The 18,591-nt window shown below is 34.4% G+C and overlaps 1 protein-coding gene across 1 annotated transcript in view; it reads right to left on the bottom strand.

The window, feature by feature from the left end:
• Positions 1-2,264: 2,264 nt before the first annotated feature.
• LOC121826690 (fibrous sheath-interacting protein 2) overlaps positions 2,265-18,591 on the bottom strand; it is a 76,201-nt gene continuing 59,874 nt past the window's right edge. The window contains exons 19-23 of the mRNA XM_076569775.1: positions 11,013-11,104; positions 9,246-9,292; positions 6,067-6,110; positions 3,784-3,853; positions 2,265-2,461 (exon numbers count right to left, since the gene is read on the bottom strand). Of these exons, the coding sequence (XP_076425890.1) occupies positions 2,325-2,461; positions 3,784-3,853; positions 6,067-6,110; positions 9,246-9,292; positions 11,013-11,104 (390 nt within the window). The 3' untranslated portion in view covers positions 2,265-2,324. The remainder of the gene's footprint in view (positions 2,462-3,783; positions 3,854-6,066; positions 6,111-9,245; positions 9,293-11,012; positions 11,105-18,591) is intronic.

Raw genomic sequence — 18,591 nt, 5'->3', positions numbered from 1 at the left:
CCCAGAGTTTTCTTGAGTGAGAGCAGCAGGAAATACTAGAAAGAAGGATTTAGAATGTGGAGATAAACAAATAGAAAATACTGGATAGCCTGGAGAGGGCTTAGAAACTATTCCAAAGGGCCCTGACTGTCTCTGCCCTAGGGTACTTATAGAAATGTCAAGGGGTGGAGCAAAAGACCTCCTCCCCAGCACAGCCAAATGCAGACCATTTCAGACACCTGCACTCAGGCCCATGGTCCAATCATGCCCTCTATGCAGACCTGCTGGTAAAGCCACCAGGAACCTGAAAATGGGCTCCCACAGGCAAGGTGGTCCTGGGTTGTATAAGAAAGTAGATTAAGTAAACCCTGAGGAACAAGCCAGTAAGAAGGATTCCTCCATTTATTCTGTTATAGTTCTTGTTTCTGTGTTCCTGCTCTTGATGTCTCTCTCTATGATGGACTGTTAGCCTGGAGTTACAAGCTATAAAAAAACACTTTTCCTTCCCAAGTTGTTCTTGGTCATGATGTTTAAAAGAAGCCTAGCCATGGAAGTATCTTAGTTTCTTTTCTAACTTTACAGTGATTAAAAATAAAAGTTCAGAAATAGCACTTCACAGGTAATGAGATTACATGAACTGCTGAGACATGAGCTATCTGAATGTGTCTTAGACAGTGGACAGTCTGGTTCATAATTTTGTTGTATAACTCATATTGGCTTTGTCATCTACTTGATAACCATCATAATGATACATCTCCTAAAAATTTAAAAGGAAAAAATTCACATTCATTTATTTCAGATACTTTGGGTTGCTTGTTTTATTAATTAAAATTTTAGTCACTTGCTGTCACAGCATAGAGCTAATGACTAAGTTTAAAGTCTTATTGAAATTCCCATAGAAAATACTTATTATACCCAGAAGTTGAATCATTGATACTTATGGTATATATAGAAAATGGCTATAAAGATAGCTCAGATTACTTTTTAAGTTTACAATAAAGAAATGATAACTTCTTTAAGAGAAAAATAGTTTTACCCTAATTTAAACACAATACTATGTATATGCATACATATACCTACAGGTGTATGTATTAACCAATAGGGTGCTGCATTGTATAAATTTATATACCTTAATATTTCTATGTACTAATTAAAATCAGTCCCAAGTGGAACATCTACAAAACAACTGTTGCGCCTAAGGGTCAAGGAATACTGTTGAAAAGAGGGTAGAAAGACTGTAGGAGTTGTAGCATGAATCTTGGAGTCTTATTAATAAAATCAAACCCAGAGCCAGGTATTGGGGTGAATGATCAGAGAGACAGAACAAGACACAGCCACCTCACCTTGCCAATTTCTCAGTTGATCCTGTTTCCTCAGACTGGAAGCCTCTGAATCCTCATCCAAATGATCTCAGCTGGACTGCTGCTCAAAAACCTAAAAGCTTAACCAAGTTTAGTTCCTGGTTTTCACGCCCTATATATCTTTCTGCTTTTTGCCATCACTTCCTGGGATTAAAGGCATGGGTCACCATTCCTGGCTGTTTCCAGTGTGGCTTTGAACTCACAGAGATCCGGATGGATCTCTGCCTCCAGAAAGCTAGGATTAAAGGTCTGAGTGCCACCATTTTCTGGCCTCTATGTCTGTCTAGTGGTTGTTCTATTCTCTGACCCCAGATAAATTTATTAGGGTGCACAATATTTTGGGGAACACAATGTCACCACAAGGAGCCAAAGAAACTGGAAATTTGCTGTGAGGCTGTGTCTCCTAGTAATTTCAGAAGTTATACCCATAAAGTTCCATTAACATCGCTGCCTAAACTTGAGTTGAACAGGAACAACAATAAACATCCTAACATGGAAAGGAGAAAGAATTCAAGGCTTCAACTTTTCACCAAGAACCACAGGTGACTAAGGAATGATAAGAGCAGGAGACATAGACTTCCTCAGGAAAGAGCACACTAATTGGTTATTCAGTATCAAGTGGTTAGCCCTGAAATAATTCATACAAGTAACATTATATAGAAAGGACAGGTTACAGGTATGAATATATATTTATACACATATGCATGTAACAACAATTGATAAGAAAAGGACATGAATTTGAAAGAGAGCAAGGAGGTGTATATGGGAAGGTTTAGAAGGAGAAAGGGGAAAGGGGCAATGATGTGATTATAATCTAAAAAATAAAATTTTGAAAAAATAGTTTTATTAAAATGCAAGCCTTTACTATACCTTTAATTAAAGTATATATTTTAAGTTGAATTAGTATAATAATTGGACAGTATGTTCTACTTTAAATATCATTTTATTTTATAGGGAATCACAATTTTATCAAGTGGAGAAGCTCTAGTGCTTATCCTGGTGGGGTGGTGAGGACGATTTTGGAATACTGTCGCTAGATCGGGAGAACACCTTTGACAGAGTTGAAGATACCTTTGCCAGCACTTTAGATCCTTGCTTGGAAATAGTGTTCCTGGAAGTTTCTGTGGGAAAAAAGATGATATTAATGACCTGAGAGATAACTGAAGTAGTTAAATTACAGCAATGATTTAGAATTCAGAAGTTGGCATTTTTAAATTGATCTGTATTTTCTCTTGACTTGTTCTGCTCCCCAAAGGAATCGTGCAGAGTAATGCCCTCATTTATGGACTATGAACTCTGGTGAGGTCAAAGACCTTGCTTGAGATCATACAGACAAAATGAGTCTAAGCTAGGAACATGCTTCAGTAATTTTATCTCTCCTGGTGCAGTAGTATCCACTTGACCTTGAGGCATCTCCAGGTAAGTGTGCAAAGTCCACTTTTTGTCTCTCCTGAAAACTATTTGGAAATGCCTAATGAGCTGAACATGGTGATACATTTCAGTGCTCTGTGTGTGGGTTCTATTTTATAGTGCTCAAGTGTAAGAAGACATATATTAAAATGCTGTAATTCCTCCATTTTGTGTAAATTTCCTTTTGAAAGTCCATAGATAGATTTCTTTGTCATGTAAGATATGATGTAAAGATAAAGAAAATGTCAGTATTGGGATTTAGTTTTCTGTATCAGCTATTAGTAGCCCGAGTCTTTTTTTTAGCAAATATCTCAATTTACGATAACTTGTAATAGAACTGGAAAACACATAAGATGTCAAAACTCAGCATTTCCCTAAGTGTAATATATAATTTCAAAAGTCAGGAATCTTTCTTTAAATATCTATATTTAGCTTCTCTTTTAAAAAGAAAGAAAGAAAGAAAGAAAGAAAGAAAGAAAGAAAGAAAGAAAGAAAGAAAGAAAGAAAGAGAGAAAAAAATGAAGGAAGGAAGAAAAAGAAAAAGAAAGCTCTGAAAAGGCTGCTAGGAATCTAGCATTCAGTGACCACAATCCTTATTCCACTTCTATTGCATCATCCATCTTGCTCAGGAAGCCATACTTTCTTGTGAACCATGGTGCTCCTGAAAGACCATAGGCCCTAAAAATCCTGGGGTTCTATGTAGCTCAGCAGCTATGTGACTTTGGAGAACTCATTATGGTTTTTCTCCTGAATTATTCCCATTTCATTCTTTAGTAAAATATGGAGAGCTGTGGTCTCACAAATGTTAGTTACACCATCTGTTACCCCTTGGTGTCCAACATTAAAGACAATTATATAATAATCTATAGATATTTTATACAAATGGTATTATTATTATATCAATCCCATATTAATAATGTACAAGACAAGGGCCACTCATCCTGGAAAGATCAATGATAAAAATGTCTACATTCACAATAATATTAATAAGAGTTTTACTTCATTTGTGTTTAAAAGTTACTGCATTTTGTACCTGAAATGTGTTCCTTTGAGGCACGTGTACTGCTGGCCATACACTTTGATCCTTCAAAGATGGTGACAAACTGCCAAGACAAATTGGCATACTTAGTCTTTGGACAGTCAAGATTACATATGCCAAGAAATACCCAAATATATATCTACCATTACACAATTTCATGCAAGTGAAATCTTTATTATTCTGCTTCAAATAAGCCCCCTCTAAGACTCAGGCAGGTGAACTGTGCCATTTATAGTATTGAGGATTTGTCTTTGTGATAGGTGATGACCTTGGCTTTAACCACATGACAACCAAAGGCTGAGCCCTGTTGACTCTTAGAAAATGTCAGCTATTTGCCTACCTCTTCCTTCACATTCACTGCAATACCTTGCAAACATGTTTCTGAGAATGGATAAAATGATAAGGGAGAATCCAAAATGCTTCACTTTGCATCTCTCAATTTTCTCTGTGTAAAGTTTTGCAATTTACAGCTTCTGAAACAATAGAGTCACTTGTTTTGATATTTCTAGGAACATGCCAGATGCTAGGAGTTTTTTTGGAAACTTGTGTTATTTCTCTGAATAAAGAAGAGTAATTGTTCCTGAAAGGCAAGATGTGGCCACTACCAAGACTCAAGTTCTCAAAATCTTTTGTATATATAACTTCAAGTGTTCAAGAGAAACTTCAGTTAGACATGTAGGTACTGCCTTGCCTAAGTCTCTCTTTCTATATTTAATTCCCCTTAGCTTTTGACCCTTAACAGACCCTCTCCCTTTAATCAGCTGCTTAAAATGCCCTAGGGCTCTAGTCTCCTTGTGTGTTGTTTCATGCTCCTTAGGATTGCATTCACTTCCAAAGAACAGAAACAAAACAACAGGTCCACTCCACAGTTTTCATCACCTTGGAAGCTTTATGTACTCTGGTAAGAAAGAATATTTTTCTTTCAGAATTTTATGTGGCATCTTGTTTTCATGACTGACATTGACATGGTAGCAGGAAAAACAACCCATTCCCTACCACTATGGGACAAGTATCTAGGCATTCTAAGCAAATTTCATTCTATCTTTTCTTTCTTTGAAATTTCAAAATTGTGCCAGGAAATACTGAAAGAATGTTTAAGAAATGGTATTGAGTGCTCTTTGAGATTTGATTTCCCATTCTAAACTTCTACTATCTATTTTCGGATCCTCACTATTGTCCACAGTTTTCAGTTGTAATCAACTAATGGATATGTGTGAGTGAAGGGTACTTATACAACTTTATTTAGAAATGTACCAAATAACAATTTTAACAATAGTTTGGGTACGGAAAAGGTAACAAAAAAGGAAAGTACAACAGTGGAAGAGTGTCGACTAGCTAGGAATTCAGTGTCAGTCAAAGTCATGTTAATGACTTTCAGACTAGAACTTCAGGGCTTCTCTTCCACTGACATATAATTTTATTTCCTGCAAGGCATGAATTAAATGAGGTTAGAGATTATTAAATAGATGCTTACATTCATAAATAAAGATTATGTTGACTGTAGAAGTGACTGGTTTCTTTGGAAAATTGGCAAAAATTTCTTTAAGTGTGATACAGGATTTTATGAAATTGGGTCTGAAAATTGTACTATATTGTAATACTGGAAAGTTGCTGAGTGGCTGGGAAGTTTGTAATTCTGTATTAGTGAATGTGGGTAAATAATGAAATTGGATTAAAATAAACCAGGAAGACACCGTGAAAAAGAATGAAACAAAGAAAATTACATCAGGATCTATTAAAAGGGTTCAGGAAGAGGAACGTTCCTCAGCCCACACCATGTAATAGTTAGCTGTATGTGAAGAGTCAGTCTGTAGAAACATGAAAACATGGGTGAAAATAGGCATTCATAGTCTTCCTGACTCATCTTTGAAGTTACTCTAAATGTTCTGTCTCCATCTACCACATCATTACTGGACCCTTAGCCCTAGGCAGAATCAAGTAACTCATCCCTTTAGGCTTTTCTTCAGAATCAGAACAAGCTATTAATGGAATTGTAGTTAGGTGTTGAGAATCAGTGGCTTATTCTACTCACCCAAAAAAATGAATTCTTATTAAAATCCAAGGATCAAATACTTTCCTAAAGGGATTTTTTTTTCAGATATTAAGGACAGGTCTCATTTAGATGGGGAGATCTGAGTGTGAAGCAATTGTGAATAAAGCAGTGTTTACTGATGTTCCCCAATAATGTCACTCAGGCTCTGATAGAATTTGAAAATTGAGCTATTTTACAACTAAACCCCATTGTATAGAAACTAGAGGATATTGAAGAATATTTACCTGAACACTGCTTGAGTTTCCTGCTTGTGGTTTCTGAGAACCTTCTGGAAAAACCAGGAAGAAATATATATATAAATTGTTGATACTAATCCAGTATTTTTACCTCAATTAATAAAACTTAGATATACAATTGTTATTATTTTTAATGAATAGACAGTTGGAACAAATTTTAAACAAATAAGAACCCTAGAATGTTAGAAGATGCATTTGCTTTCCACTTGGAAATTATTAAAGATGAGTATGATGTATCAGGAGAAGCAAACTCTCTGCTTCAGTAGCTATACATCTATGTAATGCCACTCAATCCCGGTGCCTATTTTTTTAACCTATAAAAGAGAAATTACTTTAATGATAGTCCCTAAGTGCCTTTCCAACTTTAACATGCCTTATATTTATCTAACTACAAAAAGGTAAGTGTGTCAGATAAGGTGGCACTCTCTATTAATCTCAGCAGAGGCAGTCTGATCTCTGTGAGTTCAAGGCCAGCCTGGTCTCTATAATGAGTTCCAGTCCAGCTAGAACTACATAGTAAGATTCTGTCTCAAAAACAAAAACACATAACAGAAATAAATAAGAAAGTTATGCTGTTTTAAAACAGGGCATCTTTGTTGTAATACTCAGAGAAAATCTAGTGGAACCATTTCAGATCACAAAGCTGCTGGAGGTTCCAACACATCATCAAAACACAAGGAAGCAGAAATAAATTGACAAGCAACATTTCTCAGAGACCCATTTTTAGTGGGGCAACTAATCTGCTAGCAGAGGATCTCTGTTGAACCTTAGCTTCATTGCTTAGAAGTGGGTGACAAATTAAATGTAACTTTTCTGACTCATACATAAAATGGGAATGAGACTATCTACTTGGACACTATCATAAGAAGACATCAGGAAATACAGCACATTCAAATACTATGTACTCTATACATATGAAGTCATCAAAAGGCAACAGAAGTGAGTATTCTGAGTTATCATTGGGGAGCAATACAGATTCTGGAAAAATAGTAAAGGAAAACCTTCAAGTAAAATAAGAATTATTGAGATATCTGACAGAACTAGTAAGTTCATGATTAATTTATTGTATTCCTGAAGGATCTGATTCTACTTTAGATTGCACATGACTGCACTTACTTTTTCTTTGAAATTATTGAGAATATTTGAGTTCAATATGAGGGCCCAAACTGTAAACACCAGTTTTTTTTTTAATGTTTCTACAGTGCATAGGCTTTGTACTCCCAGGACTATCTAGAAAGCTGTTTTGATTAAAAGGACTATAAAAATTCCAGTTATTTAAGTGGCTCATCTATTCACACTTACTTGAAGTTTTGTTTTATATTGTATGAAACTAGGAATAAGTAAGTTCTGCCAGACCTCCATTAAAATCTATACTGAAATATCCAATGGCTCACATGCTATCTCAGCTTAAATATCTAATGGATACCTTATTCTAATAACCCAAACTGTTTTCACATGCTTCCTCCACACTCCTTTAGCTTCTTCTATATCCTATATCAGTCAATAATTTTAGCATCTATATGTCAATATGCTGTTTTAGGCTCCAGTGGACATCAATTCAGCAAGCTTGCATTTGATAAAAAGCAGTCAAGACAAATTACTAAAACACACCATCTTTTAGAAAACTGCAGGAGAGAAAAAGAAAGCAAATATGTGGCCTATGTAAGATCACAGAAGGCAATTAATTTCCATTTCAGGGTCTGTGGTCATAAGAGAGATCTCTTGGAAAGTGAAGTGGAAAAGGTCTACAGGTGAGGGAAGAATAAGGCAGAGTAAGGGGAAAGAAAACTCCAGAAATCATGGCAAGTGAAAGCCTTTGTAGGATTGAAGGACAGCAAAGAAGTCAGGAATCAGAGTGTGCTGGAGTAGAGGAAGCCACAAGGAAAATAGAGGAAGAGTTAAGAAAGATAAAATGGGCAGTATGAGCTAAAGATTTAGGGTCTTGTAACCGCTGCAATGTCTTGAAATTCTGTCATTAGTAAAACTGGAAGGGACTTACCAACCTCTAGATTTATCTTATATTCTGATCATTGGATTCTTCAACTCAAGTTACCATGTAAATTCCTTAAGAACAAACTTTGTCAGTATTGTTTACACATGGAATATTATAACAACAAAAAAAACTGTTTGGTGAATCTTCAGATGAATGAATGAATAAATGACTTGGTCAGTGACAATATCAGTGAAAAATATAAGAAATATGTATAATCCAAAAGTCAAAGTTAGACAAAATAAAATAATACACAAAATTTAATCACCGAAAATGAGGCCTCATGTGGACTCTTAGACAAGGAGTTGGACATGTTGGACACTAATGTCCTCACCTCCTGCTTGACTGTCTTCAATATTGAAATTAAAGAATCACATTAGGTAGTTCCTGGCTGGATCTTACAACCCATGATTTATAATTCAGAAATCTTAGTGGTGATTACCGTTATACATACAGATTATGATATGTTGATGCTGTTCAGACAAAATTATTGCTAACAACAGTGAAAATTATTTTTATAACCATGTTGAGAGAAGTTGTTTCATGAGTGGGTTGCAGAGCAATAGTTGGGATAAACTTGTGGCTTGAATTCAAGGCCATGCTATCATTAAAAACGATCTCTATACCTTATGTATATATTGCTTATTATTTAATCAGATTGATCTCCTGAGGTCTGAACAAATATTGGAATAAAACACCATAAAAATGTGGTAAGCACTTCATATAATCTGATATTTAAAAACAAAACAAAACAGTTCACGCTAGCCAGATTTTGATGTGAACAACTCAAATTTGTGTTTAAAAGGCCTTTTGTATCTAAATAGGGGTAAGGTCTAATACAAGGAAGGCATAACTTTTCAACGAGGTAATTAATTTCACTTCTAGTCCAGATATAATTTAGCACATTAATTGCATGCTTCTTTATTTACAGGAGGATGGTCAATGTAAATTTATAATATCCGACTAAATTCCTATAAGCATTTGGCTTATTTTAACAGTTGTATAAAATAGTAATCAATCCCTTCATTAAAGTAGACATACTTAATGGAAAAGTAAACTAGCATCACTTTCAAATTTAATGATTAACATTTTCCAAGTAGGAAATAATTAAGTTATCAAAATAGTCAAAAAAAGTTATTTTTTCATCAGTTTCTAAAAGTTAAGAAAAACATCCAACCTTCTAGTGCATTAGCCTTTGGATCTGGTTTAAACTCTTCTGCTTCACTAAAATAAAATAAAAGAGAATAATTTTTAATGTGTATATTTAACAAATGAAGAAGCTACTCATTAACAACAATCTGTCATTCTCTACATGGAAGCACACTTGGGACAGCATGTTGCTAAAATTGGAAATTGAATGAGAATGATTTATGATTTACTTTTCTACAATTTTAAATTTATTATAAATATGTATATATATGGCAATTTTAGAAAGTTACATTGTACAGTTTTGTGTCATTAAGCACATTTTCATTGCTATGCAAACATCACCATCTTCCACTTTCAGACATGTTTTGTGCTTAAACACTAACACCCATTTTCCTCCTGAAAAATCACTATTTTACTTTTTATCTTTAGGATTTTGAATACTCCAAGTAGAGTTGTAATTTTATTTGTTACTTTGTTACTTACTCTAATTAGTTCAATGTCATCCATATTCATGCATGTTTTAGTATGTGAGGATTTTCTTTAAGTAGTAGATAATATTCAAAAGAATGAGACATTTTTCTCCTGATTTCATCCACTGATGAACAATGATGAAAGGTTGCCTTTCTCATTGGTTTATTCTGAATCATGTTGGTATTGCACATTCACTACTATCTATGGCAGTACCTGCTTTCAATTCTTTGAGGAATATATTCAGAATTGCTGGGTCACACACTAATTCCATGTTAAATTCCTTAGGAAAGTGCCACACTGCTTTTCATAATGATTTCACAATTTTATAATTTACCATCAGTGCAAAAAGGTTCCAGTTCCTCTCCATCCTTAATACTTCTTTTCTTTTCCTTTCCTTGCTCTCTTTTCATGCTCCTTTCCTTTCAGTGACTGTCATGATTTCAAATGGCATCTTATGAGATTTTGATTCACATTTCCTTAGGGATTAATGATGTGGAGCACCTTTCACGTGCTTTTTGTGCAATCTTTTAGAGGATTTTTCTGTTCAAATAATTTGTATTTTTTAAATTGTTTTTGTTGTTTTATTATGAAGTATAGGGAGTGGTTTATATAGTGACCCCATGTATCTGTAAATATGTATGTATGTGTGTGTAGTGTGCTTGCATATGTGTGTATGTATGTATGTATGTGTGTGTGTGTGTGAGAGAGAGAGAGAGATAGAGAGAGAGATGTGTATCATCTGCAAATATTTTCCATTCCTAGTATTGATTTTTTCATTCTCAATTTGTATTGCTCACATTGTCACAAAATAGTATACTTCTTATTCTACTTAATAATTTACAGTTTAACTTTGTGTTTTTATATTACTACAGCTAGTTTGTGCTTTTAAAATTAATCTCTGAGTGCTCCAACTTAACATTTTCCCATGTCTTCTTCAGATTCCTCTTGTAAGGCAGAGCTATACACTTTTAGCTTACTTAACAAAACTAGGCAGGAGTCTTCCTGTGCTGACAGAACACTTTTTGCTGCTGACTCTATGCCTATCATTCAGGTTATAATAACAACCACAAGCAACAACACATTAGCAAATATCTGATCCTCTGACATTTACATGAGAGAACAGGTATCTGAAAATATGTAGAGGCTAGGTAACTAGAAATACAGCATTGTATGGTAAGAGAAATCTTAAGACTTAGAGTCAAGGAATGAGAATCAGAAGTGAAGAAGGATTTGATACTGGGCACTTGCTCAGATACAGATTTGCTAACAGACCCATTCTTTCATCTCAGGTTTTTAGATTGGTTCTGCACTAAGTTGTCTGTACCCAGAAAGGAGGTCTTCTTGGTTGTATGATGAAGTACTCATAATTCTGTGTATGAAGTAATGTGTTGGTTCAGCAGCAAGTCTTTCTTCTTTCTGTAAAATTATAAATCAGGTATTACACACACAGAACTTGATATTGACTTTCTCCCCCATTGTCATTTTTGTATTCCCATCAATCCTTTAAAAAAAGAAAGTTTTATAGATTACTTAAAAATATTATTTTAAAAGGTAAAAATAGAAGTGGTCCCTTTAATTCTAATTAAAATGTTTCTTCTAGTGTAAGTTTCTTGGAAATGGTTATGAAAAGATATTCTAAATTATGGCACTAGATTTTGAACACATTTTAAATGTAAAGTACAGATACTGAAGAATGTAACATTCTATTTTAAACTTTAAAATATTTTAATTACAGTTTATTGAATTAAATAGAAGAGCAGCAATACAACTCTAAGCATCTCATAAGCTTGTATGATCAGACATTTATCACATACTCTGATCAATTTGTTGGGAAATCCTGTGTTTCTGATTTGACTGAAATTAGATGTGTTTATTTTCTGAGGTTTACTATAGATTTGGTGTTTGTCTAAACACAGAAGTACAAAAACTATGGTAGGATGTTTAATTAAGGCAATTGTCTCACTAGGAAATCTCACATCATATGATTTCCAAAAATATGATTAATATTGACTTTTGGACAGGGCAAAACCACAAGGGTCATTGAGTATCTTATCACTATTGGATGGTTTGGATACAGTAACATGAACTGTACCTCATCACGATTAAGAAGTTTAATGGACGAATATATGTGTGATGTTTAAAATACTGTATATAACTTGTTACATTTAGGTAAGAGTCAAAAACTGTGCAATAAAAATATTCACCATATAATTTATCAAGGTAACATATTGATTAAGTGCGAGAAAGTCTGGATTCAGACCTGTTGCAGGATATTTGATTACACTGTGAACCCAAGATTTCATTATTTATTGGAAAAACCTGTTTCTAGTTGTGGTGTGGCTCAGGCCTAGTACACAACTTTAATCCAAGAGCTTTCTGCTTGAATATTGTGAACAGGATTAAATAAAGTCAATCATAGGTCAAGAGGCAAAGCAAGCAACTTGTTGACAGGAAGTGAACATAGTATTATTAAGAAAAAAACATAGAGAGTAAGAAGGAGTCAGGGGATGGATAGAGATATGCACAGGAAGCAGAAGGGAAGACATTGAGTTTGAGGATTTTGTTTGAGATGTCATAGGAAAAAAGTCTTTTTCTGGGATGTCAAGGGAAGAGGAAGGTCAGCGAGGTGCTTTCTCTGCCTCTCTGAGCTAGTAGGATTTCACCCTAGCATATGGCTCCTGAATATTTATTGATAAAATCAACCATTTGAGATTTAGTTAGAAAAGCAACATTTGGTGCCCAATGTGAGGCAGGATCAAAAAGACAGAGAAATCATGCCAGCTATGAACAAACTGAGAAGACATATTTGGTAGGACAAATTGGAAGTCCTCAATGAGAGAGGTAAATAATATTAAAAGGAAAAATATTTCCCATGTTAAGGATAGGAACTATAATAATATGAGGACATTAGGATCCTATATAATGCTACTTTAGGTGACTTGAAAACAGAAGCAGAAAATTAAAAGATGAATTACTTAACTTAGATTGACATAATATTGATTATAATTACTATCAGTCTGGTAATTCACAATTTAGCTTTAATAGTCTTAGTGGGTTTTTGTGCCAAATATGAGAAGTGGATTGATAGCATACAAGTCTTAGAAAAACTTATAAATGAAAATAAGAAATATACTCAGACACAAACAGAGGAATTTATACAAGAACCTACTGCACTACCATATGATGAAACTGAAGAGCAGCAGCCCAAGGATGTTAGAAAATCAAACTTAGCTTACCCAGTTACTTTATAAGAACTACCAGTAGATGATAATCACCCCCAAGGTTATCAAGAAGTTAAGAATCCCATAAAAATATTAGATTTGAGGAAATTTAATGAAGTGATTGTTTCAAATGGTATGTATTCACTCTATGTGAAGCAGATATTAAATTCATTAAATTAAACTCAGAAAAGCATTATCTCCCAAGACTGGAAAGGTTTGGCAGTAGCAATATTCAAAGCTAGTCCTCAGCTACAATGGTGAACATGGTGAAAAGAGGAAGCTAAGGTCATAGAACAATAAAATAAAGCTGGGGTATTAATATTTCCCAAGATAAGTTTTGAGGTGAAGGTCAATATGCTGAGTTGCAAAGGCAGCTTGAATTTGATGATAATGCCTTGGCCTTGGTGTGATGCTTTTTAGCAACTTTAAATGCTTGGGACAAGGTTGAAGAATCAGGAAAGAGGCCTGAATCATTTATTAAAATTATACAAGTCCCCAAAGAAGCTTTCATTGATTTTTTTGTGTGTGTAAAGATTGGCTTCAGCTGTAAATACCATAGTATCAGATCCAGAAGTCAGACAAATATCAATTCAATCTTTCTTCAAAATGTAAAAGGATGATAAGGCCTTTAAAGGCAAGATCAGTACCAATAGATGAGTGGATTAGAAATATTATGGATTAGAAATATTAGTGGATTAGTAATATGTTACTCTTATAAGAGAAATAATTTCTAAAAGTTTTAAGAAAAGTCAAAATGTCAGGTGTTTTAATTGTGGTAAGCAAGGTCATTTGAAAAGGGATTGTAGGCAAGGTATTCCTAAAAATGATGACTATTCTGTAGATAATCCAAACAGGTCCTAGCCTTCTGGTGTATGCAGAAAGTATGACCAAAGCTGGTATTGTACTAATGAATTCAGATAAACAAGGGACAGGCAAGGTAACCCTTTGCCATCAAAATGCCCTAAGGGGCCTCTCACAGGCCTTGATATCAATTTGGTTTAATAATCCCCTGTCAGCATTGGAGAAACTCATAAACAGAAAAATTAAGAGTTAATATATGTTGTTAAAAACAACACTGACCTGGATGTAATCAAGGAGAGAACAGCTTTAGTAAATAAAACAAAAAATTCAGGAGAGACAAGAAAACAAGTATTTTGGCAAACTGCTGCAAATGATAAGAGACCTAAAAATACAAATAAATCACATTGAAATGGAAGGTTTACTAGACACAGAAGTTAGATATAAATAACTTCACCAAAATGTTGACATTCATTGGCCTCTTCAGGAGATAAATATTCAGCATTAGGGATTGGAACTGTACCTCAAGTGAAACTAAATGCAAGATGGGGGTAGTGTATAGGGATAGAAGGACAAATGGGAAAATTAAAGCCATATGTGGCTAACATAGCAATGAATTAATTTATGGGGAAGTGATTTATTGCAGCAATGAAAACCACAGGTGAACATTATTCCAATCTCATAAGCAAACCATAAAAGATATTTCCAAGAAAAATGTTAAAAGGTATTATCATGAAGAATCAAAGACTGTTCAGGTTGTACATAAAGAGGACACAACAGCTGTTGGTCTTTTAAAAGTACCAACTACCCTACCTTTAAAATGGTTAAATGACAAATCTGTGTGGGTAGAACAATGGTCTTTGACATCAGAAAAATTACAGGCACTAGAACAGCTGATACAGGAGCAGCTAAGTACTCAATATGTTGAAGAATTGACTAGTCCTTGGAATTCTCTTATAGTCATTAAAAAGAAATCTGGAAATGGAAAATGTTAACAGATTTAAGAGCCATAAATACGGTGATTTAGTCAAAGGGCTCTTTACAGCCTGGAATTTCCTTGTCTTTTTTATTGCCTAAGGGAAGGTCTAAGGTCTATTATAGTGATTGATTTGAAAAACTGCTTTTTTCCATATACATTTACCAGAACAGGATAAAGAAAAATGTGCCTTCACAGTGTCTACTTATACTAATGCTCTACCTGTTAAAAGGTATCAGCGGAATGTTCTTCCATAAGGAATGTTAACAGCCCCTCCTGTGTCAATATTTTTTTACAACAGCCATTAGAAATAATCATAAAGTTTCCTTAATCTATATATTGATGATATCTTACTAGCTGATTGAGAGACATATAACTTAGAAAAAGGTGTTTGATGAAGTAAAGAGAATTGTGCCTTGCTGGGGAATACAAATTGCTCCAGAAAAAAATACAAAGAGGAGATTCTATCAATTATCCATGATATAAGGTAGGTTTATTGAAAATTCAACCACAGAAAGTAGAAATCAGGAGAGATCAATTACAATCTCTTAATGATTTTCAAAAATTGCTGGGAGAACTATCTAAGGCCCACATTTGAATTAACTACTCAAGAGCTAAGTACCTTATAAGGTGATAAGGACTTAAATAGTTCAAGAAATCATCAGCTAAGGTTGAGAGAGAATTTGGTCTGGTAGAAAAGAAATTACAGGATGTACATTAGATTGCTCGGAGCCAAAGCTTGATTGTATTCTGGTTATTTTACCATCTATGCATTCTCCCACAGGAATTCTTATGCAGAGAGAATAAAATATCTTAGAATAGATATTTTAGCATACAAATAGAGTAAAAAAATTAAAGATCCATATAAAAATTTTCTGAATTGATTTTTAAAGGAAAAAGAAGATTTTGTCAATTAGCAGAAATAGACCCATCAGAAATTGTGGTACCTTTTACTAGTGCTGAAATTGCCTCATTATGGGCAGAAATGAACATTGTCACAGAGCTTGCAGCAAATTTTTTGGAAAGATTAACAAATATCCCCAAAAGAAAAAGACATATGTTTATAAAAAGAACTAACTGGATTCACTCTCATATAGTAAAAGGAACACCAATTTCTAGATCCCCTACATTCTATACTGATGCAAATAAATCAGGAAAGGCAGGTTATAATTCAGAAAAAAATAAGTAAAGTGGCTCAAAGCCCTTATGATTCAGTAAAAAATTCAGAGCTATGTGGCATTCTTATTTTTTTTCCAGATATTCCTGGATCTCTTAATATAGTTACTGATTCTCAATTTGCAGAAAGAGTTGTTTTACAACTCATTCCAGATTATTCAGAATTAACTTCACTAATTATTCAACTACAACAAATAATCAGAAACAGAAAGCATTCATTGTATATAACACATATCAAATCCCATACATGTCTACTAGGCCCTCTAGCACAAGATAATAATGAAATTGATCAGTTATTAATAGAAAATGTGCTAGAAGCCTCAGAATTTCATAAGAAACGCCATGTTAATAGCAAAAGTTTGAAGAAAGATTTTTCTATCACTTGGTAACAAGCTAAGAAAATTATAAAGGCAATGTCCTACTTGGTTCTTTTTAGAGCCAAACCCCATTACCTACAGGAAGTAACCCAAAAGTTACCCAAAGAAAAAAAACTTGGCAAATATATGTGCACCATACCATAGACATATATTCAGGGTTTCAAAGGGTAACTGCTTTAAGTTCTGAAAAGGCTGATTCTGTAATTAGACATTTATTAGAAGTTATGGCCATCATGGGGATACCTGTGCAAATTAAGACTGACAATGCTCCAGCATATGTCTCTAGTAAAGTGAAACATTTTTTTGCATATTAAAGCATAAAGCATATTATAGGTATACCACACAATCCTACAGGACAAGCACATATAGAAAGATCTAATTGTACTTTAAAAGATATACTTAATAAACAAAAAGGGGCAATAAAGACACCCTGGGATAGATTACATAGTGCTTTAATTACTTTGAGTTTTCCAAATGCTAATGAGAAAACAATGACAGCTGTGGAAAGACATTGGATAATAATAAAAAAACAAAACTATGGAATTAAATCAGTCTGTATATTTTAAAGATGTGTAGACTTCAGAATGGAAACTGAGATATGTGTTACATTGAGGAAGAAGTTTTGCCTTTGTTTCCACAGGAGAAGAAAGGCAATGGAAGCTATCAAGATTGATAAAGATTAGATTCGAACAGGGAGACCTCCTCAAATAGGAGAGGTTCTAGTTCATTAGACAGCTTGATCATTCAATCTAAACTAATAAACTTATAAAGACTAACAAATACCTATCATTTATTCAGGCATGAACAATAAAGGCAAATAATGTTTTGAATGATAATTTACCATAGGTACACTTGCCTGTGGTTACATTTTATTTGTGCTGTAACAAATAAATCTTGCCTGGGGATCAGAGGACCAAGCAAGCCACTATATTAAACACAGAGGTCAGGCAGTGGTAGCCCATGCCTTTAATCCTAGCATAGACCAGTGAATATCTACAAAGTATTTGTTTTGTAAATTCTAAAGTTACAATGAACAAAGGTCATGGTGACACATGCCTTTGATCTCACCACCCAGGGGAAAAAACTCATAGACAGCTCCTAATTGGTATTTTTGCACACTATGGAAATCACATACCATGTTTCCAGAATATTATGAAAACTATGAGGTTTCTAGAAAGGCATCTAATTTCCAATGGGTGCAGGAACAAAGAGCAGCTTTTGCAACTCTAAGCTCTTCTCCATGCTGCAACCCTGACCAATATTGAACCAGTTGATATTCTAATTATGGATATCATATTTATTGGTGAATTGACAACTGGAGACTCTTCATAAAGCAAAAATGAGTCCACCAACTTTTTCCTGTTGGTTTCTAATGCAAACATTTTCCATATAAGGAGAATAAATATCTTGTTTGAGAGACAAATCTGCACATTTTTATGAGGTATGGAGAACCTTATACTTAGTCATTGCCAACCACCCTATGGCGGCAATGGTGCCGTTACAAGTATGGATTGGGTCCATCTAAAGCCAGAGACCTTCACAGGCTTAGCTATGTAAGGAAATGTATTACAATGGAACTGGTACCTATTTGCATTCCTTTACAACCAGGGTATGGTAGCAAAGGGGTCTGTGCCTTCCCACACTGAGGAAATAGCTCAGTTGCCCATAATGCCCATCCTTAAACCTATCACTTACCACCCAAAAGAGGTACCTATTGAACTGTGGGAACCAAGAGAATGATCACATTTGGCTAACACATGGTTTACTGATGGTTTTCAACCACGGGTAGACCAAAAACTACTGGAAAGTGGCAGCCTATAGACCAGGTATGGAATGGCCAATACTGAGGAAGGAACCACAAAATTAGTGCAGCACAATTGGCTATAAGACAAACAACTAGGAAAGCAAAAGGAGAATCTCCATCTTCTCCAATTCATGGTGTATATGCAAAGGTACAGCTATATGGTTATCAAAATAGAAAACCACTAACTCTCAGATAAATGACAACGATATCCAGTCATAGGAGGCACAAATGGAAATGGTATAACATGGAAAAACTTAGCAAAGACATCAAATTTTATGTCGCTCATACAGACAAGATAGCCAAAACATCTAAAAATAATGAAATAGCAGACAATTTGGCATCATGTTTAATTAAGACTATAATATTAAAAGTTGCCAGGGAACAAACTCAGAATAAATCAGCAAGAATGATAGATTACACATTTGAAAAACTTAAAAATTTACCCCTAAATAATAGAGGAAATGGAGAACCAAATTAAAACAAGACAACCCTATGACAATAGCTATTATAAGGAATCCATAACCAGGTGGTGGTTCACACCTTTAATCCCA

This window comes from Peromyscus maniculatus, chromosome 4, assembly GCF_049852395.1.
Source record: "Peromyscus maniculatus bairdii isolate BWxNUB_F1_BW_parent chromosome 4, HU_Pman_BW_mat_3.1, whole genome shotgun sequence".
NCBI lineage: Eukaryota > Metazoa > Chordata > Mammalia > Rodentia > Cricetidae > Peromyscus > Peromyscus maniculatus.
Note: the sequence above shows the minus strand (reverse complement) of the source record. Positions and strands in the feature narration are given on the sequence as shown.